This window comes from Rhinopithecus bieti, unplaced genomic scaffold (genome assembly GCF_001698545.2).
Source record: "Rhinopithecus bieti isolate Rb0 unplaced genomic scaffold, ASM169854v2 scaffold_32008, whole genome shotgun sequence".
Lineage (NCBI taxonomy): Eukaryota > Metazoa > Chordata > Mammalia > Primates > Cercopithecidae > Rhinopithecus > Rhinopithecus bieti.
This window is the reverse complement of record NW_016814433.1, coordinates 3,175,415-3,202,374: the sequence shown is the minus strand read 5'-3', so window position 1 is coordinate 3,202,374 and position 26,960 is coordinate 3,175,415. Positions and strand designations below refer to the sequence as shown.

Here is a 26,960-nt window from a genome sequence, read left to right as displayed (position 1 = left end):
TGAGGGACGGAAGGGAAGGAAGGGAGGGAGGGAGGGAGGGAAGGAAGAAAGGAAGGAAGGAAAGATGTTACTCTCCATCCTCCTCATCCTGTCATTCTGTTTTGTTTATATCCCTTTTCACACCTGTAATTGTATTATTCCATTCCCCACCTAAATGTGGGCTTTGTGAAAGCGGGGGCTTGGCCTTACTCACCCTGTCCTCCCAGCGCCTGAACCGGTGCCTGAAACAAAGTAGCATTTAACCTGCGAGTGAGTGAAGGAACAAACCAATGAACAAATGTCTTCCTGTGCCTGTAGTCGTTTTGGTGTAGTTGTTACTCTAAGAATATGTGTATTTGTCCCCACAAAGCAAATAGGATGGCATGTGTTTTTCTGCGTGGAAGTCACCAGCATTTTCAAATAGCTCGAAAGACACCCAAGTCACTACACATGTGAAAGGCTGTTGGTCTTGTGCTGTTCAAGCGGGGCTGCGGGGAGTCTCTGGATGCCAGCGCTCTGAGGGGGGCGTGTCCCAGGCGCTGTGCAGTCTGTGCTGTTCCTCTCCCCGGCTGTGCATCTGTCCCCAGGTGTCTTCCTGTCTCTCAGCATGTTATGATGTCTTAGCTGCTTTGGTGAGGTGCTTGTCTGTCACGGAGACTATTTATCCCCACGTCTCTTCCCTCTTGTCTCTCCACCTGTGCCTCTAGATGTAGGTGGAGGGGGAGTGTCCCTGAGCTCCCTTGCCCCTCACACACCGCCCTGCCCCAGTCTTGGACCCCTCCCTTTCTCAGTGGGCCCTGTTGCTGGGCTCTGGGTTGCCATAGTGACGGTTGCCAAGTCCCTGAGGCTGATAGCCAGCGATGGGGCTGTCGGCTCCATCCACGCGGGAGGCTGAGGGGGGCTTCCCATTGTGTAGAAAAGGGGATGTTGCCATGACAACCAACCCCCACTAAGGGGCAAGGACCAGCCTTTCCACCCCCACGAGCCTCCCCACCTCGGGCAGCTCCAGTGTGGGCTCAGAAGGCAGGAGTAAATTCCAGACAGCCCAGCACCTGGTCTCCCAGCTTTCAACTCCCCTCCTGCGGTGCCTGCACCTCTCAAGACCCAGGCATCTTGCTCAGACAGGGAGGGGGAGGAGCAGGGGTCCCACAGGACAGAAGAGAGGAAGGGGGACCCCTTGACCTCCAGGCAGATGGGAGACAGCGGGAGGGGACCTAAAGTCAGGGGAGGGGCAGGGAGGGCAGAGGTTGTGACCCCTGCTGACTCGCTCCAGTGATGCTCCTGACGGCTGCTTTTGTGGTTGGAGAATGGGGCTAAGTCTAGGGGGCTGGACACCTGGACTTTTCCGGGGAGAAGAGCCTTGGTTATGGGTATACAGGGAGCCAGGGAATACGCAGCTTGATGCCTGGGTCCCTGAGTCCTTCCTACTTCCTTCTGATCAGCCACATCCCTTCTCCTCATGAGTCCCCAACAGCAAAACTTCTCAAGTGCCTTGGGTAGGGATGGAAGGGAATAGACTTCAACACGTGAACATGTTCTTACCGCTTTGATCCTAATTGCGACTTGCCCTGTCTCCGGTGCTTTGGCTTAGCAAGACACTCAGACTGTCCCCATGGACGAACTGGCAACCCCACTCCTGCCTGCGTTACTCTCTCCCTCTCCTAGAGATGACACCTTCCTCTGCCTTCTCACCCAGCCCGTTTTCCCCTCCCCAAGCACTCACCACTCCAAATTAGCCCTATCTCTACCCACCCCCCTTGGTTGGTTTCATGCAATCCAACCCTTAGCTAGAAAGCCATTCTAACCAAGCCTTTGTCCCAAATCAAGTCTAGTCATTCTCCAGCCTTCTTGTTAACTTTTGAAGTTTTTTATTTTTATTTTTTTGGTTTTTGTTGTTCAAATTTCCCTTTTACAGTAAAACTATTGAGGTGATGGCATACCCCGCCACCATGGCAATATCAACTTCCTGTTTCCCAGAAGGAGCGATTAGAAAAATCAGGAAGGAGCTGGGAACTACAGCACCAGAGAGGTGACTTGACCTCTGGTGGACAAAGCAACCATCTTGGCTGGTGATTGAGGTGGCCGACCTGGTGCCCAACAGCAGCTTTGATCTAATAAAACTGAGCTGGGAGGAAACTGAGGCAACACCCAATTGCACACTAGAGGGCAGGAAGTGGTATCAGCTGGTCACTATGGAAACAGGGGCCTTTGCTAAATACCACCACCGTCAGCTAGACCAGCCAGTAGGCCACCATTTTGGTCACTAAGAAGGGAACTGTGTTGAGTCTGAAAGGAGTCAGAAATGGAGGATGGAATGAACAAGACAGCCATCTGGGTTACTCGGGAGAACACATGGATTCTTGGGGTAGTACTGTTGATGAACAGAGATTATACTGGGATATGGAAAGGAAAGAACAAGACAAATTGGGCCTGCCACAGCACATGGCAGTCATCTTAGCTGTCCTAAAATCAGCACAGAGCACAAGGGAAGGGAGATCTTGGGAAGTGCCACTGAAGACTGGGAAAAGTCCTTCTCGGTCCACCTCTATCGTCTTACAGTCAGTAAGTTCCAGCTTCCTCCCGAAAGGAAGTTCTTCCCGCCCTTCTTCTCCACAGAGTAAGAACCATCCACCTCCCACCCCCGATCCCCCAGACTAAGCCACTTGGAGTTCCAGCCAGACCACTTCCTGTTTCAGAAGTGCTACTTCCTGTCCTGGATGAAGGCACTTCCAGTTCCTGCTGCACTGCTTCTGCTACTTCCCAGGCCATTTCTGTCCGGGCCTGGTCACCTCTTGTCTGGAGCAAGTCACTTCCAGTCCCAAGTGGCCCATTCAGCATCAGAACAAGTCCATGTATGTCCTGACCGGTTCATATCTTGCTATTGGCCACTGGACAAAACGGGACACTTCTTCTCATGGTAGCTGTCATGATCCAACCGCCCCAAATGGCTGGAGTAAGTATGTAGAGGCCTGGGCCAGGACAGAGAAGGGAGCCCTGCTGCCTATGGCCTGAGCTGGGGTGGAGTGCCAGAGCCTTCCCCATAAGGCCCCCATTTTTGGCAGACTGAGGGGAGTGGTTGGTTTGAGAGGTCAGAAGGGGAGCTGAAAGCTAAGGGGAGAAATGCTTTGATGCCCCTACCCAGGAGATGGGAGAGGCACAGGATAAGAAGCCAAGAGGGTGAAAGGAGATGGGGGGGGAGGATGCTAGGGAAGAAGAACAGACCTAGAGAAGGGAGGGAAAGAATAAGAGATAGAGAGAAGAGAAAACCGTGAGAGGCAGAAAGAAGGCGGTGCCAACCAAAAGGTGGGCTGTTCCCGCCCCTAGCTCTGGGTGGGTGAGGGGGACAAGGATGCCTGGGTCATGGTCAGAGAGGAGGCTGAGCCTGTGCTCCTCCCTAAGGAAATAGGATCCAGGGACACTGAGACAGAGGGGGACACCCACGGCCAAACGGGAGGGCAGGAGGTGGGGCAGTGGGAATCCTAAGGAATCCTAAAAGTGGAGACGAGGACAGCACCCAGGAGGAGTGAAGGGGCTGGGGGAGCACAGGGGGCCGAGGAGATGTTAGAGGTGCCCCTCAAACCAGGAATTAAACTGGGGGAGCACCCAAGAAGGGCTGGATTCAGGAGAGTCACGTGACAGAAGCCCTCATACCTTGTAGTAGATGTTTGGAGGGCTCTGAGGGGGCCCATCCTGCACGATATACACAGGATGCCCATAGTCACCACTCACCTTCTCATAGTGGGGACAGAAGGGGGGATCTGCAGCCCCGCCGCCCCGCAGAGCTATCCCTAGCTCCCCGGGCTCAGCCTCCCGAGGTCCCATCCCACCTCCACCCCCCAGGCCCAGAGACCCTCCCCTCCCGAAGGAGCCAGGACCAGGGTGGCGACTCTCCGAAGGCTTGGCCCGCCGTCTCCTCCAACACATGGCACCCCCAGCACCTGCCACGCCCAGCAAGAGCAGCGCCAGCCCCCCTGCTGCCCCAGCCACTGCGGGCATGCTGGGAGGGGGCAGAGGGCCTTCAGCACCCCGGGAGGTTGCATTGCTGGTGGGGTCACCTGGCAGGGAAGGGGTGAAGGAGGAAAGAGGGGGAGGGACTGAAGGAACCACCTGGGCATCTGGACACCCAACCCTGGGGGTCCCCATGGGCTTCCCTTATAGGGCCCAGGCCCCTTGGGGACCCCACCTCCCCTCCCCCGCCGAACCCTGCTCAGAATCCAGGTGTCCAGCCCTTCAGCTTCCTGCCACGGAGTCCTCCCCACTTCTCTGACAGCACTGATTGAAGCACTGACTTGGCTAATTAGTTCTAATTGAGTCTTTTCCTCATTTGGCTTCCATTCCCCTCCCACCCTCCCATCCTCTCTTCTCCTCTTTCCTGTATCACCGCCCCCAAAACTGAAGAGGGAGGGAGGGTGACGGCAGGGCAGCTGGGGTCTGAGAGCAGAGGAAGCTGGGGAAGGCGGGGAGCTAGCCCCTGGTTCCTACCTGGCATGTTCTCCTTCCCAGGCTCCAGGCTGTGGGCTGCCCCTCGGTCTCTTTCCATGGGCATTTCAGGCACAGGTTTTCGGGGGGCAGCCCCTCCTCGGGGACCTGGAGATGAGGAAGGCCCAAGAGAGGAGCTGAGACAACTGCCCCTGACCATGATCGTACTGCCCAACATCCTTCGCGCCCAGGAGGTGTCCCCCAGCCCCACTCACTTTGTCCCACTCGGAGAAGCACCTTCATGCCTCTGGTTAGGCACACACCTCCCTGCAGGCTCTCCAGGCCCTCCCGGGTCCCATCCGATGTGGCTGGGAGAGAAAAGTCAGAGGAAGAGGTCAGCACTCCAGAGTCTAGCCCCAATTCTGGCCCCACGCCCTGGTGTGAACACTGCCTGAGGGCACTGGGAGCTCCCTCTTGACTGTAAGGGTCCCCCTCCCTCTCTGCTCAGTATCAGGAGCAGCCCCCCACTCAATCGTGCCCTCTGTCCAGCAGTACCAATGATGTAGTAATCGTGATGCGAGCGGAACTCGTGGCCCCAGAGGTTAGGGCTATACTCCTGGAACTTGATGGTGAAGCGGAGATCCAGGTCTGGGCGATCACAAGTAAGAAGGAGGTTTGGGGCAGGGGGTGCCTCACAGCGCCGGCCCTGGGCACCCCCTACCAGGTACAGCTTGTAGAACTCATAATTAGGAGAGGAGTGAGGGCCAGGAGGCCGGGCCCGGGGGCAGAGCAGGTCTAGCCGGTCCCCGATCTGAGGGTACAGCACATAACCACCCTCTGCCTGGAACCTATGGGGAGGAGGGTAAGGTGGACAAGGAAGAGATGTCAGAGGCCTGGCCCCCAGAGCTTTCCTCCCCTCACCCTACAACCTTCCAGGACAGCAGTTCTCAGCTCACGCCTGCCCGCCTTTGTCTGAGTGGAAAGTCAGTTCTTATAGAGCAGGCACCAAGGACTCTGAGCATTCACATTGGAAGCAGCAGGAAGCCAGGCTCAGAGGTCTCCTGCCCCTTGGTGTGCCCAAATGCACTCTTCAGCCCACCCTCACCACATGCACACTGCCATCTCCCGCTCCATCACCAGCCCCGTTGCCATGGCAACAGGATGCCAGTTACCAAGGAGCTGGCCTCTCTAGAACCACACAGCCCACCCCTCCCAGGTGATTTCACTATTCCATGGCAGCCAACCATGGGGGCAGAGCCTCCCCTCCTCCAGGCCACCACTGAATTTCAGGGATTTCGGGGCAAAGGGCGCGGGTCAGGGAGGGCCTGTGTGGAGGGTGGTCCAGACCACTGTCCTAAGTTAGCCAGCTAATAAGACAGAAGGCAAATGCCTGGTTTGGTCATGACCATCAATGGGGCTGATAGGAACCAGGGTCTAGGGAGCTGCTGCCTGAGTCATTCTCCCGCTCAGAATCACACTGGGTCTTAGACTTCTGGGGCAAGTGCTTATTGCTTTGGAAAGGAAAGGAGTTGACTTTTCTAACCACAACCAACACTCTTCACCATCTCCTTGGCCAGTGCACCCAGGCATCCACTGTCCCAGCACAGCCACAACTTGCCAACCCCTGCAGCCCCTTCCTGGACATTAATAGCTGAGACAGGGTCTCAGGACTGGGTCCCAGGGGGCTGCCACTTGATATCTTCCCAGACCCCCAAGTGTCCCACTCCCACCCCACATCCAAAAGAACCCCCAGGATACCCTAACTCCCTTTTCTCTACCCTGTGAAAACAAGCTTAGGTTCTCAGGCTACACACCTGATACTCACATTGCAGCTGGGAGTTGGCGGGTAGGTGACTGAGTACAGAAAAGACATTGAGATTATACCCACAGAGATCCGGGAAAAAGAGAGGGAGGGATGGCAGGACAGAGAAGTGTGAGGGAGGCTGGGAAGTAAAGAGAGGAACAATCATCCTAGCTCTCCTTTAATGAGCACAGAATACATTCAAACACCTGACCGCTAATACTCCTAATAGCTGTAAGGATTGAGGACACAAACTCAGAAAGGTTAAGTGACATGCCCAAGGCCACACAGCTGAAAGCGGCAGAGCTAGGATTCAGACCAAGGATTTGATGAGCTCCAAAGCCCACCCGCTTCCCATAGCCTCACACAGTCTTCCCAGGGAAGTAGGAATTTTTCAAAACATAGAACTCTTTTACGAGCGGGAAGTGGGATCTGCATGCAGGCAAGGGACCCAGATGACCTGCTGAAGGTTCTGTCCTACCCAGCGTGGCTTGAAGTTTCATCTGACCCCTGGCCTCTTTTCAGATCAAAGCAGGCATGCCACGGAACAGAGGGTCTGACAGAAGAGTTTGCAGCAAAGATGGGGGTAGGAGGCAATGGAGTCCTCAGGACTCCAGATGCAAAAGGGAAGGAAGGAGGGTTCGGGGGCTCGAGGCTGCTTCCAGAAAGAGACCCGCAAGCCAGGAAAGCAGGAATATGTTCTGGCTGGGAAATCGTTCAGCCAACAGTTCACCGACCCTCTGGCTGTGGGGAAGAGTTGGGAGACAGACTGTGAAGTGAGTCAAGGAGCCTTGGGGAAGTTGTCCCCAGAACCCCCAAATGGAACCCCCTTGCCTTCCATCTCGGATGCCCAGTCCCTCTGGGGGAGGGAGGCACCCTGCCCTGCCTTCCCTTCAGCCACTCGCAGCACCTAATCTGCAGCTCTCTCCTGAGAGCTGACAGTAACCAGGCTCCCTCCAAGCCCAGCCCCCGGCGCAGGCCTCCCACAGATCCAAATACCCACCTCACTGCCCTCCAGGCTACCCATGAACTTTCTTCTCCTTGCCCCTTTGGGGTCTCCAAACTCCTGACATCCATAGCACCACCCGCATCCAGCTCTGCGTGGGACCTGGAGTCTGGCTCCCAAGATCACCTGTCTAGTAACTCGTCACACATCAGAGCACCAGCACCTTCCCTCCCGCCTCCTCCCTGCCCACAGAAGCCAGCCCCCAAGTCCCCAAAACTTCCCTACCCACTGCCCTAGGATCTGGGGTCTCCCCAGCCGCAGGCCGCTCACCTCTTATTCGCCGAGTTCCAGTAGACAGGCTCCAGGCTGAGCCCAGACACCAGCTCCAAAACCCCCAACAGCAGCAGGGCCCCGACTCGCACGCCCCCCGGCCCAAAATGGGGGGGCCCCATGACCCCGCCAAGGCCTGGGGGGCGGGGCACCAACTCCCCCAAAGTCGCTCACCCCCCGGGGTGGCTGCCTTGGCTGCCTGGCTCTTCAGCCCGGACCACCCCAGTAGCTGATGCCCCCAGCGCCCACGCGGACCTGCTTCCTGCTGTGCCCGCGCCCCCGCGGCAGAGCGCTCAGCCCCACCAGAGCCCTTCCAGGGGCCGTCTGCAGGCGCCTTACGCGCCCCCGGCCCACGCGCCAGCACCCCGGGATCTGTGAGCCCGCCTAAGTGGGGGACTGGGGAGCCGGGGCCGGGCGGGGGCGGCATGGGGCGCCGGACCAGGGAGCGAGGAATGGGGCGCCGAGCCGGAGCCCCAGCCTCACCAGGATTGAGGGCAGCGGGCTAAGGGAGGAAACCAGTCCCGAGCCCAGGAGGGGGGAGTTAAAGGAGAGGCGGGGATGGGGAGAGGATGGTGGAGGGAAAAACCGGAGCTGGAGCTCAAGGCGGAGCGGGCGGCAGCATCCCGCGGCCCACGCCCCCACACCTCCCTCACCTCGCGCACCTCCCGCCGGCCGCCCCGCCTCAGCCCCCGGCGCGGACTCTCACGCCCCCTTTGTCTCTCCGAGCCTCTGGCTCGGGCTGAGTTCTGCCCGGCTCCCCTCCTGCCCTCCGATCGCCCAAGCTGCTGGAATCTTCCTCTCTCGAATCCAGAAGCGCTCTCGCCCTCTCCACCCCGAGGAACCCACCCCTTTCGCTCCCGCAGCCTTCTCCTCCATCCCAAAACAACACCGCTGTTCCCGGCAGGTCTGGAGAGAATAATAATAACCTTGAAGGCTTGGCACTTTACAAACTGCGGCGGAGCTGATCGTCACGACTACCTGTGTGAAGTGGGAGGGGCAGAGCTAACGATCCCATTGCAGAGATGAGGAAACTGAGGCTCAGGGAGGCCCCATGACTTGCCCAAGGTCACACAGGAAGTCTGGGATAAAGCTAGAAACCAAACCCAGGCTGCGCAACTCCCACTCTTGGGGTCTCCTTTGTCACCGCTCCATGGACCATGTGCTGTTGTTACCTGGGGGGTAGTGAAAAATAGTTTAAGGGATACACTTGGGCCTTTCCTAGATGGCTGGGGGGAGAAGCGGGGCTGGGAGAAGGGGCGTACCTACAACCCCAAACCGGCACTGCGCAGGAAGGGCTGTTTCCAATTATCCTGGGGGAAGGGAGGAGTTGCCTTTTCGGGTGTAAGAGCCCTGGCTTTCAGCACCTCTGGGCAGGAGTGACATTCCTCTCCCTCTCAAGCCTCCACAGGCCTTTCGTCCCTTCCCTTTGATTGTGAGGTCTAAAATCACATCCCCTGCTGGCGGTATTTCTTCAAAGTCCCCCCATTCTCAGTATTTGGGAAGGTGTTGGGGGGAGGAGGGAGGAGTCACTGCTTCAAATGACACACTCGTCCCCCCACCCCCAAAGACAGAGCAGACAAATGGAGAAACAAGCCCAGCGACAGCTGCTGAATGAGTAAGACCCTCGCCGCGCCCCGCGTGGAACAGCAATACCAAAGGTGACGACTGTATTTTTCAACACCTTTCCTCTTTTAGGTGTGTCCTTGACTCTGGCAACTGGGTTGTCTGCCTCCTGGGGAGCCCCGGGGAGGGGAGGGGAGTGCTCCTGCTCCCCTCAGAGCTGAGTAATGGTCCCCATGCTGCTGGAGAATGGCAGTGTGGAGTGTCATTCCATTGGACAGGAGGCACCCTGTCACTGTCTGCACAGTCTCACACAGTCACACCCAACAGTCTGACCCAGCTCCTGCTCAGCCCGGCTCACCCTGACCCCTGCCACCCCCACCTTGGGAGTGAGATTTCAAACAGGTTTCCCCCTTCAGTTTACCAAGTTGCCTAGCAACCAACCAGTCAATGGCAGGAAGCCCCACCCCCACCCACTTGACTTCACACCAAGCTCAGCCACCCCATTGGCTCCTGCCTAGTCCCACCTCTCAACCCCTGGTTTCAGGAACAATATGCCATACCCACTGCTGCTGGACCAGGGAGCCCGCCAGTCCCCCTGCCCGACCCCACCTCACTCATACGCCCCCCACAAACAGACACGAAGACTCTAGTATCATAAAAACCTTTTTATATAAGCTCACCCACACCTCCCTCCGTTCCTCCCTGCCCTTTCTCGCCCTGGTGATCATCAGGGATGCTGGAGTCTGGGCCCCCCCCACACCACCAGAGCTGAAGCCGACATTCAAGGTGGACATGGCGTGTGGAGAGCAGGGGAAGGCCCAACTCCTCCTCTCCTTCGTCCCCACTCTCTGTGGGCTCGGGAAACACACGTTGACCGGAGGCAGTGGCCAGGAGAGGCAGGCTAGGGTGCAGGCTGAGGGAGAGATGGGGACGGTCTATCAGTGCCTTCAGTGAGGACACTTGCTCCCTCTGGGATTCACTTCCATCCCCAACCCAAGCCCCAACATCTCTGGAATGGAACTGAGGACCTCACGCCATTGGTGCAGTCCTTCTGGGGCAGAAAACTCAACACGGGCTCTGGCTTCCCATCATTGCCAGGTCCGCCCGTATCCCACACAGAGACGGCCCCGCTCGTGCTGCCACTCACTAGAAACTGCCCGGTCCTGGGAGAGAGAGGAGAGATTTGCTGGCAGAGGCCTCACCCCTGGGGCAGGAACCACTCGCACCCAGGGGCTAGGACCCTACAGCTGGGCTCTGGCATTCCTAGGCTTCTCAGGGCCCTGTGTAGGAAGGAGCCACGGCCACTCACGGGTCCAGATCAAAGTAGATGCGCTGATTGGTAGTCACCTCTCGACCCAGGGACCATAGTGGGTAACCAGGCTGCCGGAGATCCCAGCACAGGAGCTCAGCATCCTGGAGACATGGAACAGGACCTGGAGTCGCCCCCAAAGCCCTGGATGTCCCTGCCTCCCTCGGGGTCTCCAGGCACTCCTTCAGCTTGGCATTTTTTTCCCCATCCCCATTCCCCTACACTGCAGACTACATCCCCGCTCCTGCCTCGCTGCCCAGGTGCTTTGGGCTCTCAGGTTGTGACCCCTACCTTGCGAGCTCCTGAGAAGAAGTGGTTGCCATCGGGATGAAAGCAGAGGTGGGTGATGCCCCCTTGGTGCCCTCCCAGCAAGGCAAGAGGGGAACCATCATCCCAGGCATACAGACCCAGGGAGCGGCCGTAGGAGCCACAGGCATAGAGGGGCTGGGCTGGGCTGAAGGCTATGCAGGAGATGATGCCGCTCTGGCCCTGCCTTTTTGCTAGAGAGGGAAGGAACAAAGTGGGGGAGGGGGCAATGGCTCCGGGCACTAACCAGGCTAAGCAGAGGTCTGTCTCCCATCCCAGCACCAACATGCCTGGACTCAACATCTCCCCCATGCTGTGTGTCACAAGCAGGACAAAGACCTCTGATGCTCACCACATCTATCCCCCCAAAGGACCTAAATGCCCAAGCCCCACTTCATCCCTCTCAAATCCCAGTTTTTCCTTGGACAGATGCAAGTTGAAGGCCTACAGGAAAATGGAATCAGCTTTATCAAAAATTTTCTAGAAAGATTTCAGAGACCAAAAGCTCCACAGCTGACAGGGTACGGGTTCAGGAAGGAAGCAGTCCTTTGACCAGCTGGTTGACCTTGGGAAGGTTTCCTACCTGCTCTGAGTCTGTTTGCTCCTCTGCCAACTGGGCTGCACCTGCTCCCGGGCCGTACAGAGGACGGCATGAAACCCCACAGGTGGCCCTGGCTCACACAGGCCCCTGTGCAGGTGGCAGTGCTCTTCCCTCTCCTCCTCCCTTGGAGGCACAGATGCTTACCAAACGTGGCTCGGACCTCGCAGTCTCGGCCGGGCCGGGCCGTGGAGAAAACACGTACAGTCCGGTTGAAGCCACAGAAGAGCTGGGAGCCATCCGGGGAGAAGCAGAGTGAATGGGCTGCCGTCAGCTCATCCTGGGGGGAAGGAAAGGGCTGAAAACAGGTATTGCAAAGCCTTAGCTGCCCTCCAGGAAGGAGAGCCGGGCCAGTACGAGTGCTGGGGCTGAGTGTGACAGTCCCTACCAGGTGGTTGTAGGCGCGAAAGGAAGCCCGGAGCTCTCCAGTGAATGCATCCCAGATATGAATCGGGTTCTCCCGGCTGCTGCTGGCCACGCTGAGAGAGACATGGACACTGAAACCCCGGTGCTGTCAAAGGAAGGGGAGGAATGGCCGGGCACGGTGGCTCACACCTGTAATCCCAGCACTTTGGGAGGCCAAGGCAGGTGGATCACTTGAGGTCAGGAGTTTGAGAGCAGCCTGGCCAACACGGTGAAACCCTGTATCTACTACAAATACAAAAATCAGGCTGGGTGTGGTGGCTCAAGCCTGTTATCCAAGCACTTTGGGAGGCCAAGGCAGGTGGATTACCTGAGGTCAGTTCAAGACCAGCCTGGCCAACATGGTGAAACCCCATCTCTATTAAAAATATAAAATTAGGCCGGGCGCGGTGGCTCAAGCTTGTAATCCCAGCACTTTGGGAGGCCGAGGGGGGTGGATCACGAGGTCAGGAGATCGAGACCATCCTGGCTAACATGGTGAAACCCTGTCTCTACTAAAAATACAAAAAAGTAGCCAGGCGAGGTGATGGGCGCCTGTAGTCCCAGCTACTCGGGAGGCTGAGGCAGGAGAATGGCGTAAACCGGGGAGGCGGAGCTTGCAGTGAGCTGAGATCCGGCCACTACACTCCAGCCTGGGCAACAGAGCAAGACTCTGTCTCAAAAAATAAATAAATAAATAAATAAAATAAAATTAGCTGGGTGTGGTGGTGCACACCTGTAATCCCAGCTAGGCAGGAGAATCACGTGAAATTGGGAGGCGGAGGTTGCAGTGAGCTGAGACTGCACCACTGCCCTCCAGCTTGGGTGACAGAGCAAGACTCAATCTTTTTGTTTTTTTTTGAGAAGGAGTCTCGCTCAGTCGCCCAGGCTGGAGTGCAGTGGCGCAATCTCGGCTCACTGCAAGCTCCGCCTCCCGGGTTCACGCCATTCTCCTGCCTCAGCCTCCCAAGTAGCTGGGACTACAAGCGCTCGCCACCTCGCCTGGCTAATTTTTTTGCATTTTTAGTAGAGATGGGGTTTCACCGTGTTAGCCAGGATGGTCTCGATCTCCTGACCTCGTGATCCGCCCGTCTCGGCCTCCCAAAGTGCTGGGATTACAGGCTTGAGCCACCGCGCCCGGCCGCAAGACTCAATCTAAAAAAAAGGAAGTGAGGAAGCCAACTGACCAGCCCCTCTGATAAGCACGCCGAGCCTTCCTCCTTTGAAGACCCTGGCAGCCCTTGACTCTCCCAAGAGGCCCTGCTTGAAACTGGGTGGTGGGGCAGCAAGCGGGGAGGCAAACATTACTTACTAGGAGGTGTCTGGCTGGGCTGAGGACATCAGAGAATACCAGCAGTAATCATAGATGGTATCACCTTCCACCATTCGAAGGACAGGGACCTAGACAGAGACGTGGGAATGGCTGAGTCACTTGGAGGGAAAAGGAGTCTGAGGCGCATGTCTCTAGCAGTGTTGTGGCAGATGGGGTGCATATATACAGCAGAGATGCTGTCTCAGTGTTCAAGGTGAACTCAGACTTTAATAAATTTAGCCACCAAAAGCCATACAGATTCATACTTTTTTTTTCTTTTTTGAGACGGAGTCTTGCTGTGTCCCCCAGGCTGCAGTGCAGTGGCGCGATCTTGGCTCACTGCAAGCTCTGACTCCCGGGCTCACGCCATTCTCCTGCCTCAACCTCCCGAGTAGCTGGCATTACAGGCAGCCACCACCAAGCTCGGCTCATTTTTTTGTATTTTTAGTAGAGACGGGGTTTCACCATGTTAGCCAGGATGGTCTTGAACTTCTGACATCAGGTGATCTGCCTGCCTTGTCCTCCCAACGTGCTGGACAGGTGTGAACCACCTTGCCCAGTCCATTCTTTTGCATATAGATACCCAGTTGTCCCACTGCTGTTGTTGAAAAGATTGTTCTTTCCCCATTAAGTGGTCTTAGAACCCTTGTCAAAAATTAATTTTCCATATAAAAGAAGGTTTATTTCTGGGTTCTCTATTCCACTGGTCTAATATATGTGTCTATTTTTTTCTCTCTTTTTTTATTTTTGAGACAGAGTCTCACTCTGTTGCCCAGGCTGGAGTGCACTGGCATGATCTCGGCTCACTGCAACCTCTGCCTCCTAGGCTTGAGTGATCCTCCCACCTCAGCCTCCTGAGTAGCTGGGATTATAGGTGCAGGCCACCACGCCTGNTTTTTTTTTTTTTTTTTTTTTTTTTTGAGACAGAACAGGCACCACCATGCCTGGCTAATTTTGTATTTTTTCTTTTAGTAGAGACGGGGTTTCACCATGTTGGCCAGGCTGGTCTCAAACTTCTGACCTCAGGTGATCCCCCTGCCTTGGCCTCCAAAAGTGCTGGGATTACAGGTGTGAGCCACCGCGCCCGGCCTCATACTTTTTCTTTATAAACACTTAGAGAGGAAGAAACAAATAATAATACCCCAACCCAGAGACAAAGAACCAACCAATTATTCAAATACTTACTGAGTACATGCTAGGTGCCATTTGATCCTTTAAAAAAATATTAGTACAGGCCGGGCGCGGTGGCTCAAGCCTGTAATCCCAGCACTTTGGGAGGCCGAGACGGGCGGATCACGAGGTCAGGAGATCAAGACCATCCTGGCTAACACGGTGAAACCCCGTCTCTACTAAAAAATACAAAAAAAAAAAAAAACTAGCCGGGCGACGTGGCGGGCGCCTGTAGTCCCAGCTACTCGGGAGGCTGAGGCAGGAGAATGGCGTAAAACCCGGGAGGCGGAGCTTGCAGTGAACTGAGACCCGGCCACTGCACTCCAGCCTGGGCAGCAGAGCGAGACTCCGTCTCAAAATTAAAAATAAATAAATAAATAAATAAACATGCAAAGTACCTCATTAAAAAACAACCCTGTGACCCCTCCATCCAGCTGAAGAAAAAAATACGTTTAAACCCCTTTCCTAACAGAAATTCTCCCTCAGAGGTAAAACACTATCCTGAATTTATCACTGTCACACATTTCCTTAGGAATATTTACTTATTTATTAGGCAGAGTTTCGTTCTGTCACCCAGGCTGAGTGCAGTGGCACAATTTCAGCTCACTGCAACCTCTGCCTCCGGCGTTCAAGCAATTCTTGTGCCTCAGCCTCCCGAGTAGCTGGGATTGCAGGAGTTCACCTCCATGCTCGGCTAATTTTTTGTATTTTTAGTAGAGATGGGGGTTTCACCATGTTGGCCAGGCTGGTCTCGAACTCCTGGCCTCAAGTGATCTCTCTGACTCAGCCTCCCAAGATGCTGGGATTACAGGTGTGAGCCACCGCACCCAGCCTAGGAGAGATACTATGGGAAAAAAAAACAGTGTCTAACATTGTTTTACAGGTCTTTAGACTTAATTTTTTGTTTTCTTAGAGACCAGGTCTTACTCTGTTGCCTAGTCTGGAGTACAGTGGCGCAATCATCTCACTGAAACTTCAAACTCCTGGGCTAAAGCAAACAATCCCCTGGCCTCAGCATCCCTAGTAACTGGGAATATAAGCACAAGCCACCATACCTGGCTTATTTATTTTATTTTATTTATTTTTGACGGAGTCTCGCTCTGTCGCCCAGGCTGGAGTGCAGTGGTGCAATCTTAGCTCGCTGCAATCTCCGCCTCCCAGACTCAAGCAATTCTCTGCCTCAGCCTCCCAAGTAGCTACGATTACAGGCACCTGCCATCACGCCCAGCTAATCTTTTTGTATTTTTAGTAGAGACAGGGTTTCACTATCTTGGCCAGGTTGGTCTTGAACTCTTGATCTCGTGATCCACCTGCCTCAGTCTCCCAAGTGCTAGGATTACAGGCATGACACACCACGCCCAGAGTGCCTGGCTAATTTTTTAAATTTTTTTTTGTAGAGACAGGGGTCTGTGTTGCTCAGGCTGGTCTAAAACTCCTGGCTTCAAGCAGTCCAACCACCTCAGCCTTTCAACGCACTGGGATTACAAGCATGAGCCACCATGCCCAGCCTAGACTTAACAGTAATGGCATCATATCATATATATCCCTCTGTGATAGGAAGCTTTAACCATGGAAACACATTTTGCTGTAATTCATGCATTTTCACTGCTGTATAGTACTCCACTCATGAATATAGTCAAACTGATTTACACTTCTTCTATTTAGTGTCACTGATGGTTTTTCCATTTTTCGGTTAGTGTGCTTTAACATTCTGTACACATGTAGAAGGGTTTCTCTACAGTTTCTGCTGAAGAGTAAAATTACTGGTCTCTATGCTATGCACTTTGCCAACTTTGTAAGACACTATAATGTCAATTTCTTTCCCAAAGCACTTATCCCAACGTCCTCTCCCACCAGCAGCATATAAGAGTCTCTATTCTAGCCTGGGCAATATAGCAAGACCCTAGTTCTACAAAAAATTAAAAAATTAGTCAGGCATGTTGGCATACTCGTAGTCCCGTCTGTTTGGGAGAGTGAGGCAGGAGGATTGCTTGACCCCAGTAGTTTGAGGCTGCAGTGCACCATGTTCGCACCACTGCACTCCAGCCTGGGCAACAGAACAAGATCGTGTCTCCAAAAAAAAAAAAAGTATATATTGTTCTTTATCCTCTTGGTATTACCAGACTGTTACATTTTTCTCAATTTGAAGGCGGTGAAATGGTATTTCATTGCAGCATAAATTTGTATTTCCATCATTACTATAAGAAAGGTTAGATTATTTCCTCTATGTTTACTGGCCATTTAGGTACACCTTTTCATAAATTTTGCCCATTTTCTTTCTTTTCTTTTTTTTTTTTTTTTTAAGACAGTCTTTGTGTTCCCCAAGCTGGAGGGCAGTGGCACGATCTCCGCTCACTACAACTGCCTCCTGGGTTCAAGCGACTCTAATGGCCTCCCAAGTAGCTGGGACTACAGGCCTTAGCCACCAAGCCCAGCTAATCTTTATACTTTTTACCAGAGATGGGGTTTCACCATGTTGGCCAGGCTGGTCTCAAACTCCCAGCCTCAAGTGATCTGCCTACCTCGGCCTCCCAAAGTGGGGATTACAGGTGTAAGCCACTGTGCCTGGCCAGTTGTTGTCTTTTCTTTTTCTTTTTTTTTTTTGGAGGCAGAGTCTCGCTCTATCCCCCAGGCTGAGTGCAGTGGTGCAATCTCGGCTCACTGCAACCTCCACCTCCCAGATTCAAGCAATTTTCCTGCCTCAGCCTCCTGAGTAGCTGGAATTACAGGTGCCCGGATAATTTTTGTATTTTTAGTAGAGACGGGGTTTCACCATGTTGGTCAGGCTGGTCTTGAACTCCTGACCTCAGGTGAACAGCCTGCCTCGGCCTCCCAAAGTGCTGGGATTACAGGCATGAGCCACTGCGCCCAGCCGTCTTTTTCTTACTGATTTGTGAGAGATAAATAGTCTGAACACTGTCCTTCGTCAGTTGTCTGTGGGGCCTCAGGCTGATGTCAACCAGCCAGGACTTCAGCGTCCACCTCTATACTCTGAACCCATATATCCAACTGCCTGGTGGACAGTGCCACTTGATCATCCCACGGGTTGCTCAAACTCAATTTGTCCATAATAGGCCTAGCATCCGCCACCATCAAACCTGCTGTTCCTCCTGGACTCCACATCAGTGCTCAATCCTGAAATCTGAGCACCAGCCTTGACTGCTACCACTCTTCACTTCCTTTCCACTCCTGGTCCAACCCAATACCAAATCTTGCCAGTTCCTCCTCCTAACCTTCCATTACCACGCTGCTACCCCCGACCCACCTCTCAAGGCTCATCTCTATCTGCTCATTTCCTTAAAAATCTGAGTCCTGGCCAGGCGCGGTGGCTCACGCCTGTAATCCCAGCACTTACGGAGGCCGAGGCGGGCGGATCACGAGCTCAGGAGATCGAGACCATCCTGGCTAACGTGGTGAAACCCCGTGTCTACTAAAAATTCAAAAAAATTAGCCGGGCGTGGTGCCGGGCGCCTGTAGTCCCAGCTACTCGGGAGGCTGAGGCAGGAGAATGGCGTGAACCCGGGAGGCGGAGCTTGCAGTGAGTCGAGATTGCACCGCTGCACTCCAGCCTGGGCGACAGAGCGAGACTCCATTTCAAAAAAAAAAAAAAAATCTCTGAGTCCCGCCATTTTGACTCTCAGGTCCTATAAAGTGCCAACTCGCCACACTTTCAACCCACTGGCTTTCACATGTCCTAGGCTCCAAGTCTGGAATATTCTTCCTTCATCTCCCCCAACGACTCCTTCTGGCTGAATCCTAGTCATCCTTCAGGTCTCTTAGATGCTTCTTTCTCTGGGACACTTCCCTAACCCCTCCAGCTAAGCAAGGCGCCCCTGCTCCGCTTTCCTATAGCCCTGGGTGCTCCTCACTCCCCTTCCGTCAAACCTATCAGAGAAGGAGGGAATCACATCTGCCTTGCTCTCACCACTGCTTCCCCAACAGCTGGTGTAGAATCAGCAGTCAATAAAGATGGTTTTTTTTGTTTTTTTTGTTTTTTTGTTTTTTGTTTTTTTTTTTGAGACAGAGTCTTGCTCTGCCACCCAGGCTGGAGTGCAGTGGCCGGATCTCAGCTCACTGCAAGCTCCGCCTCCCGGGTTTACGCCATTCTCCTGCCTCAGCCTCCCGAGTAGCTGGGACTACAGGCGCCCGCCTCGTCGCCCGGCTAGTTTTTTGTTTTTAAGTAAAGGCAGGGTTTCACCGTATTAGCCAGGATGGTCTCGATCTCCTGACCTCGTGATCCGCCCGTCTCGGCCTCCCAAAGTGCTGGGATTACAGGCTTGAGCCACCGCGCCCGGCCCCTAAAGATGGTTTTAATGAACAAAAGGAGGCAGGAGATTGTTTCAGCAACATAGGCCCAAAATAATAGGACCTTGAATTAAAGTAGAGGCAGTGGGATGGACAGATGTGGGTGGATTAGGAAGATCAGGCGGACTTGATGGGATTTGGAAAGTAATTGGATATGAGGGGTTAGGAAAAGGGAGATTAAAGGATGAGAGAGACCCTGGCTTCTGGCTTGGATACCTGAAGTCACCAAAATGGTAGAAGTGGAGAGCACAGGAAGGCTGTACAGTGCCAACATCGTCAGCGGGAGAGACGGCATAAGCCTCAAAGGAAAAAGTTTCACCAAGACGAAAGAGCAATTGTGTGGCTACAGCATTTGGGATGAAGAAGCTGCTCCCCGTCCCCACCCTGAGAGATGTAGGGCGCAGAGGATGCAAAGTGTCTCCTGGAGAGGGCGAGACGAGGAGTAAAGGCTTCCTGCAAGAGCCATGGGGCAGGGCAAGTGTCAGGAAAGACGCTGGGGAGTTGGAAATAAGACTTACAGGAAGTTCTGTGAAAAGGTAGAAAATAAAGGAGAAAAACCAAGAAACTATATTGGGAAGAAAACTCAGTACACACAAGTATATGGAATTACCCAAATGCACCCTTCCCCAATTTTCTGACCTATAGAAATTTTATCTATTTCAGGCAGGGCGCAGTGGCTCACGCCTGTAATCCCAGCACTTTGGGAGGCCGAGACGGGCGGATCACGAGGTCAGGAGATCGAGACCATCCTGGCTAATGCGGTGAAACCCCACTTCTATTAAAAATACAAAAACTAGCTGGGCGTGGTGGCGGGCGCCTGTAGTCCCAGCTACTCGGGAGGCTGAGGCAGGAGAATGGCGTAAACCCGGGAGGCGGAGCTTGCAGTGAGCCGATCACGCCACTGCACTCCAGCCTGGGCGACAGAGAGAGACTCCACCTCAAAAAAAAAAAAAAGAAAGAAAGAAAGAAAGAAATTGTATCTATTTCAAATGCTAAACTTGTAGACACTAAAAATGAGAACACCTAATGAGTAAGGTTGCGATAAAACTGATACACTAGCAGGAAAAAATAAATACATAAGGAAATAAAAGGCACAAAACGTTTCTGGTTGTTTGTTTTGAGACAGTCTCGCTCTGTTGCCCAGGCTAGAGTACAATGGTGTGATCAAAGGTCATGGTAGCCTCACCCTCGCAGGCTCAAGCGATCCTCCCACCTCAGCCTCCCAAGTAGCTGGGACCACAGGCCCAACTATTTTGATAGAGACAGGATCCGGCTGTGCTACCAAGGCTGGTCTCAAACTCCTGGGCTCAAGCATTCCTCCCACCTTGGCCTCCCAAAGTGCTGGGATTATAGGCATGAGCCACCACACCAGCCACAAAAATCTTTTGAAAACAAACTCACTGGCCAGAAGCGGTGGCTCATGTCTGTAATCCCAGCACTTTAGGAGGCGGAAGTGGGTGGAACACTTGAGGTCGGGAGTTTGAGAACAGCCTGGCCAACATGGTGAAACCCCATCTCTACTAAAAATACAAAAATTAGCCCAGTGTGGTGGTGCGTGCCTGTAATCCCAGCTACTTGGGAAGCTGAGGCAGGAGAATTGCTTGAACTGGGAGACAGAGGTTGCAGTGAGGCAAGGTCACACCACTGCACTCCAGCCTGGGCCACAGAGCGAGACTCTGTTTCAAAAAAAGAAAGAAAAAAAAGAAAACAAATTGACTATCTGTATTGCAAGATATATATAAAAAAAAGTTGATATTGTTCTAGGGTATTTCTTATTCATAAAATTTATCTTAAGGCTAGGTGTGGTGGCTCACGCCTATAATCCCAATACTCTGGGAGGCAGAGGTGGATGGATCACTTAAGGTCAGGAGTAGAGACCAGCCTGGCCAAAATGGTGAAACCCCGTCTCTACTAAAAATACAAAAATTAGCCAGGCATGGTGGCACACGCCTGTAATCCCAGCTACTCAGGAGGCTGAGGAAGGAGAATCACTTGAACCCAGGAGGCGGAGATTTCAGTGAGCCAAGATCATGCCACTGCACTCCAGCCTGGGTGACGAAGCAAGACTCTGTCTCAAAAAAAAAAAAAAAAAAAATTCTCTTGACAAAAGAACCTCCTTCAAAATACATGAAGATAATTTGTTCACTGAAGAATCATTTATAATAATCCTGGAAACAATCCAAATGTCCAAAACAAGAAAAGAGGTAAGAAAATTATCATAAGCACTCAATGCAATATCACACACCATTAAACATCATAACAGTGAAGACTACCACAAAAAACATTTAGGATATGATTGTTAAAAGGAAAAAAGGAATGTATAAAACCATGTACCATATGATTACAACCCATAAAAGCTTTCAGTACTTGGACAGAGCTTAGAAAGAAATGTAGAAAAATTCAGAGGGCTAAATTCTGCAGTGGCAGGTAATGACAATTTTTTCTTTTTTTAACATTCCCATTTCTCTTAAACAAGTTTATGCAACACTCAACATCCCCCTCCCCGCCCCGCCCCACATTTCCAGAGTCTCTTCTAACTATCCCTGCCTTGAAACTCTTACCTCCTGAACTCTTTTAACACGGCTGCACCGGCTGCACCACCACCCCCGGGCCTGAGGAACCAGGGTTTAGGGCTTAGATCACCTTATAGTTTGCACAGAGAACTCAAATGTCTACAGCCTCCAGCCTTAAAGAGTTGTATGCCAGGTAAGCACTCAGGACCAGTCTTGGAACTGAGCACCTTTATTCTTTTAACGAGCCAACAAGACTCAGCCCTGCCGCAGATCACTTGAGGACAGGAGTTTGAGAACAGCCTGGGAAACATGGAGAAATCCCGTCTCTACTCAAAATACAAAACTTAGTTGGGCGTGGTGGCGCACCCCTGTAGCCCCAGCTACTTGGAAGGGTGAGGTATGAGAATCACTTGAACCTGGGAGGCAGAGGTTGTAGTGAGCCGAGATCGCGCCACTGCCCACTGCACTCCAGCCTGAGCAAAAGTGAGACCCTGTCTCAAAAAACAAAACAAAAAGACTCACCCCTGCCCCATCCTCCTATTAACCTCAAGCACTAGAGAAGTCCTGGTCTTCTGGGTCATCTGGCATCACCACGATCTGTATACTGCTCCATGCACACCCTAATCTGTCCCAAACCCACTGAAATTCCTACTCAAGGATCTAAAAACCAGCTGGGCACAGTGGCTCATGCCTGTAATCGCAACATTTTGAGGCCAAGGCAGGAGAATTGCTTGAAGCCAGGAGTTTGAGACCACCCTGGACAACACAGCGAGACCCCATTTCTACAGAAAGTACAAAAATTAGCTGAGCATGGTGGCATGGCCTATAGTCTCAGCTACTCGGGAGTAGTTCAAGGCTGTGGTGAGCTATGATTGCGACCGTACTCTATCCAGTCTGGGCAACAGAGTGAGACTCCATCTCTAATAAAATAAATAAATAATAACACTCTCCCATATTTCTCATCTTCTCCTCAGAATGATCCATTTGCTCCTGCACTTGCCTGGCCCTGGCAATCCCCCCGGCCCTCTCAAGCTGAGATGGCTGTAATGCTTACAGCCAGCTGTCCCCAGTACACACCTCAAATACAAGAGGTGGCTGGGTGTCATTATGCCCCCTGCTGTCAAACCCCAGCTCCTCTGCAGTTCTTGTCATCAGGCTAGCGTTCCCTGTTTTATCACCCTCCCTCAACCACTAAGACTCTACCGCCTGGTTTGCCATCTCACTGCCCACAAACAGTCCTGTTATCATTCTTGTTTTTTTGTGGGGTTTCTTGGTTTTGTTTCTGAGATGGAGTCTCGCTCTGTCGCCCAGGCTGGAGTGCAGTGATGAGATCTCGGCTCACTGCAACCTCTGCCTCCCGGGTTCAAGCAATTCTCCTGCCTCAGCCTCCTAAGTAGCTGGGACTACAGGCAATCACCACCATGCCTGACTAATTTTGTATTTTTTTTTAGTAGAGATTGGATTTCACCATGTTGGCCAGACTGGTCTCAAACTCCTGACCTTAAGGTGATCCACCCGCCTCGGCCTCCCAAAGTGTCGGGATTACAGCCATGAGCCACCACGCTTGACCCTGCTCTGTTATTTCTACCATGACAATTTATTCAGCTTCATCGAAAACATATTTACAGTCCAGTTCCTTACCCACTTAAGATTCTAGTCCACCATGGCACGCACACCCTTAAAGACACTCTCGAGAAAGACCAGGGTTTGTTTTTCTCTCCTGGTAAACCTCAACCAGACCATCCTCCTATTCTTGGCTTGCATGCAACTGATACCAGGGACTACTAGTGTTTACTGAACACTTACTATATGCCAGGTGCTGTTTTTTTTTTTTTTTTTTTTTTTTTTTTTTGAGACGGAGTCTCGCTCTGTCGCCGGCTGGAGTGGCAGTGCCGGATCTCAGCTCACTGCAAAGCTCGCTCCGGGTTTAACCCGGCCATCTGCCGCTCAGCCTGCCGAGTAGCCTTGGAACTACAGGCGGCCCGCCACTTTCGCCCGGCTATTTTTTGTAAAATTTTTTTTTAGTAGAGACGGGGTTTCACAGTGTTAGCCAGGATGGTCTTCGATCTCCTGAACCTCGTGACCGCCCGCTCGGCCTCCAAAGTGATGGATTTACAGGCTTTGAAGCCACGCGGCCAGCCGGCCAGGTGCTGTTTTTAAGTGCTTTTTTTTAAAATTTTATTATTATTTTTTTGAGACTGGATCTTGCTCTGTTGCCCAGACTGGAGTGCAGTGGCGTCATCAGCTCACTGCAACCTCTGCCTCCTGCGTTCGAGCAATTCTCCTGCCTCAAACCTGCCAAGTAGCTGGGATTACAGGCGCCTACCACTAAGCCCGGCTAATTTTTGTATTTTTAGTAAAGACAGGGTTTCACTATGTTGGCCAGGTCGGTCTCCAACTCCTGACCTCAGGCTATCCACCTGCCTCGGCCTCCCAAAGTGCTGGGATTACAGGTGTGAGCCACCATGCCCAGCACTAAGTGCTTTAATTCATTACTGATTCTTTTAATTCTCACAACTCTGTGAGGCAGGTGCTATTATAATTATCCCCATTTTACAAACAGAGAAACTACAGTCATTTAACTTGCCAGGGAAGATGCACAGTCACACTAACCGGTCTCATTTCAAATTAATGGCAACAGACCTCTAGTGGGTACTGAGCAAAGAGCAGCACAACTGCCACATACCTCGGTGGGTCTGATTTTCTTTCTTTTGTTGTTTTTTTTTTTTTTGAGACAGGGTCTCGCTCCATCACCTAGGGTGGAGTATAGGGCACAATCATAGCTCACTGCACTGTAGCCTTGAACTTCTGGGTTCAAGCAATCCTTCTGCCTCAGCCTCCCAAGGAACTGGGAGTACAGGCACACACCATCATACCCAACCATTTTTTAAATGTTTTGTAGAGATAGGATCTTGCTGTATTGCCCAGGCTGCTGTTGAGCTCCTGACCCAAGGTGATCCTCCTGCTTTAGCCTTTCAAAGTGCTGGGACTACAGGCATAAGCCACTGTGCCCAGCCTTGATTTTCTATTCTCTAGGACAGGTCATTTCATACCTTTTCTCTCTGCACAGACCCTCTTCCTTTGGCTGAAAATCTCCCTTTATGCTTCACTGAGAATTCAGAAACAGAATTCAGAGACAGAAACACTCAAATCTGGGCCAGGCACACTCATGCCTGTAATCCTAGCATGTTGGGAGGATGAGGTGGGAGGACTGTTTGAGGCCCGGAGTTTGAGACTAGTCTGGGCAACATAGCAAGACTCTATCTCTAAAAATAAAATTTAAAAACTAGCTGGGTATGGTGGCACCCATCTGTGGTCCCAGCTACTCAGGAGGCTGAGGCAGGGGGATTGCTTAAGTCCAGGAGGTTGAGGCTGAAGTGAGTTGTGATCACACCACTGCATTCCTGTCTGGGAAATGGAGAGAGACCCTGTCTCAAAACAAAAACCACTCAGATCTTCCAACTGCTAAACAGCAGCTTCTGAATGCTCCTCCACCTTTCCTTCTATTGCAAGGAAGGATTCTGTGCCTATCAAAGTCAAGTCCTTGAACGTGCTCTAGCTCCTGTCTTCGCCCAGCCACTCAGGGGTTTTGTTATCCCCCCTCTCTCCTATAGCATCAATCCCTCCCTCTCTACAGGACTATTCCTGACGTCAGAGAAGCACCCCATAAACCCTTCTTTGGCATCGCTTCCCTTCCGATCACCGATCCATTTCTTGGCTCCCTTTCACAGCAAAACTTTCCCAAAGAATTGTCTAGGCCGGGCACGGTGGCTCACACCTGTACTTCCAGCACTTTGGGAGGCCAAGGCGGGTGGATCACGAGGTCAGGAGTTCGAGACGAGCCTGGCCAACAGAGTGAAACCCCATCTCTACTAAAAATACAAAACATTACCTGGGCGTGGTGGTGTGCACTTGTAAGCCCAGCTACTCAGGAGGCTGAGGCAGGAGAATCGCTTGAACCCAGAAGGCAGAGGTTCAGTGAGCCGAGATCATGCCATTGTACTCCCGCCCAGGCAACAGCACAAGACTCCATCTCAAAAGAAAAAAAAAGATTGACTATACTTTTCTTCCACCCATCCTGATCAGATTCTGCCTCCATCACTTCCCTGAAAGTGCTCTTGTCAAGGTCACTCATGTCTCTTGAGTCATTCTCTAGATTCGCCTCACTCCATCTCTCAGCAGCATGAATCAGTCTCCACCTCCCTGCGCTGGAGCATTCAGGCACTCAAGGCTCTGCTGGGGCCTTCTCCTCCTCCATCAGCATTCTTTCTTTCTTTTCTTTTCTTTTTTTTTTTTTTGAGACGGAGTCTCGCTCTGTGGCCCAGGCTGGAGTGCAATGGCAGGATCTCAGCTCACTGCAAGCTCCGCCTCCCGGGTTTACGCCATTTTCCTGACTCAGCCTCCCGAGTAGCTGGAACTACAGGTGCCCGCCACCTCGCCCGGCTAGTTTTTTGTATTTTTTAGTAGAGACGGGGTTTCACCATGTTAGCCAGGATGGTCTTGATCTCCTGACCTCGTGATCCGCCCGTCTCGGCCTCCCAAAGTGCTGGGATTACAGGCTTGAGCCACCGCGCCCGGCTCTTTTCTTTTTCTTTGAGATGGAGTTTCACTCTTGTTACCCAGGCTGGAGTGCAGGCGCACGATCCCGGCTCACCGCAACCTCCGTCTCCTTAGTTCAAGTAATTCTCCTGCCTCAGCCTCCAGAGTAGCTGGGATTACAAGTGCCCGCCACCACGCCCAGCTGATTTTTTGTATTTTTAGTAGAGATGGGGTTTCATCACGTTGGCCAGGCTGGTCTTGAACTCCTGACCTCAGGTGATCCACCCGCCTCAGCCTCCCAAAGTGTTGGGATTACAGGCGTGAGCCACCGCGCCCAGCCCCAGCTCATTTTTATATTTTTAGGAGAGACAGGGTTTTACCATGTTGGCCAGCTGGTCTCAAACTCCTGACCTCAGGTGATCCACCCGCTTCAGCCTCCCAAAATGTTGGGATTACAGGCATGAGTCACCATTGCCTGGCCCCGGATTTCACTCTTGCCCACCCATAAACCATTCACTCTTCTGTTTTAAAACTCTCTTGGCCAGGCGCAGTGGCTCACGCCTATAATCCCAGCACTTTGGGAGGCCGAAGTGGGCGGATCACAAGGTCAGGAGCTCGAGACCAGCCTGGCCAATACAGTGAAATCCCATATCTACTAAAAAAATACAAAAAAATTAGCCAGGCGTGGTGGCACATGCCTGTAATCCCAGCTACTCGGGACGCTGAGGCAGGAGAATTGTTTGAACCTGGGAGGCGGAGGTTGTGGTAAGCTGAGATCGTGCCACTGCACTCCAGCATGGCCAACAGAGTGAGACTTTGTCTCAAAAAAATAAAAATAAAAATAAAAAACTCTCTCATGGCCCAGCACGGTGGCTCACGCCTGTAATCCTAGCACTTTGGAAGGCCGAGGTGGGTGGATCACCTGAAGTCAGGAGTTCAAGACCAGCCATGGCAATATGGCAAAACCTGTCTCTACTAAAAATACAAAAAGGCCAGGCGCAGTGGCTCACGCCTGTTTCCCAGCACTTTGGGAGGCCAAGACCGGCAGATCAAAGGTCAGGAGTTCGAGACTAGCCTAGCCAATATGGTAAAACCCCGTCTCTATTTTAAAAAAATACAAATATTAGCTGGGCCGTGGTGGTGGGCGCCTGTAATCCCAGCTACTCAGGAGGCTGAGGCGGGATAATCACCTGTATCCAGGAGGCAGAGGTTGCAGTGAGCCAAGATTGCACCACTGCACTCCAGCCTGGGCAACAGAGACTCTATCTCAAAAAAAAAAAAAAAATTAGCCAGGCATGGTGGCACATGCCTATAATCTCTGCTACTCAGGAGGCTGAGACAGGAGAATCACTTGAACCCAGGAGGCAGAGGATGCAGTGAGCCAAGATCGCGCCACTGCATTCCAGCCTGTGCAACAAGAGGAAGACTCATCTCAAAAAAACAAAACAGGCCGGGCGCGGTGCTCAAG

General features: G+C 52.6%; 2 protein-coding genes across 4 annotated transcripts in view; both read right to left on the bottom strand.

Moving 5' to 3' along the window:
• Positions 1-1,830: 1,830 nt before the first annotated feature.
• Positions 1,831-8,098, bottom strand: EFNB3 (ephrin B3). Of its 3 annotated transcripts, none has more exons than XM_017850546.1 (5): positions 7,476-8,098; positions 4,954-5,246; positions 4,674-4,766; positions 4,462-4,566; positions 1,831-4,034 (listed from the first exon to the last, which is right to left on the bottom strand). In XM_017850546.1, the coding sequence occupies exons 1-5, from the start codon at positions 7,595-7,597 to the stop codon at positions 3,625-3,627; spliced, it is 1,023 nt and encodes a 340-aa protein (XP_017706035.1). In that variant the 5' UTR covers positions 7,598-8,098; the 3' UTR covers positions 1,831-3,624. The 3 variants fall into 3 exon arrangements, with proteins under 3 accessions (XP_017706035.1, XP_017706036.1, XP_017706037.1); XM_017850547.1 differs by having other exon boundaries at positions 4,462-4,604; positions 7,476-8,013; XM_017850548.1 differs by having other exon boundaries at positions 4,462-4,595; positions 7,476-8,013.
• A 1,590-nt stretch (positions 8,099-9,688) lies between these two features.
• Positions 9,689-26,960, bottom strand: part of WRAP53 (WD repeat containing antisense to TP53) — a 23,839-nt gene continuing 6,567 nt past the window's right edge. Inside the window, exons 5-11 of the mRNA XM_017850543.1 lie at positions 12,966-13,054; positions 11,640-11,730; positions 11,399-11,531; positions 10,639-10,847; positions 10,348-10,451; positions 10,067-10,201; positions 9,689-9,951 (exon numbers count right to left, since the gene is read on the bottom strand). Of these exons, the coding sequence (XP_017706032.1) occupies positions 9,705-9,951; positions 10,067-10,201; positions 10,348-10,451; positions 10,639-10,847; positions 11,399-11,531; positions 11,640-11,730; positions 12,966-13,054 (1,008 nt within the window). The 3' untranslated portion in view covers positions 9,689-9,704. The remainder of the gene's footprint in view (positions 9,952-10,066; positions 10,202-10,347; positions 10,452-10,638; positions 10,848-11,398; positions 11,532-11,639; positions 11,731-12,965; positions 13,055-26,960) is intronic.

What these genes read in the sequence shown, in the direction of transcription:
- EFNB3 (XM_017850546.1), bottom strand. Translation starts at nt 7,597, where the DNA reads ATGGGGCCCCCCCATTTTGGGCCGGGGGGCGTGCGAGTCGGGGCCCTG. An exon ending in TGGAACTCGGCGAATAAGAG is followed by an intron (nt 5,247 to 7,475) that starts GTGAGCGGCCTG and finishes TCCTCCCCATAG; the next exon opens with GTTCCAGGCAGAGGGTGGTT. An exon ending in TGGGAAGGAGAACATGCCAG is followed by an intron (nt 4,035 to 4,461) that starts GTAGGAACCAGG and finishes CTTCCCTGCCAG; the next exon opens with GTGACCCCACCAGCAATGCA.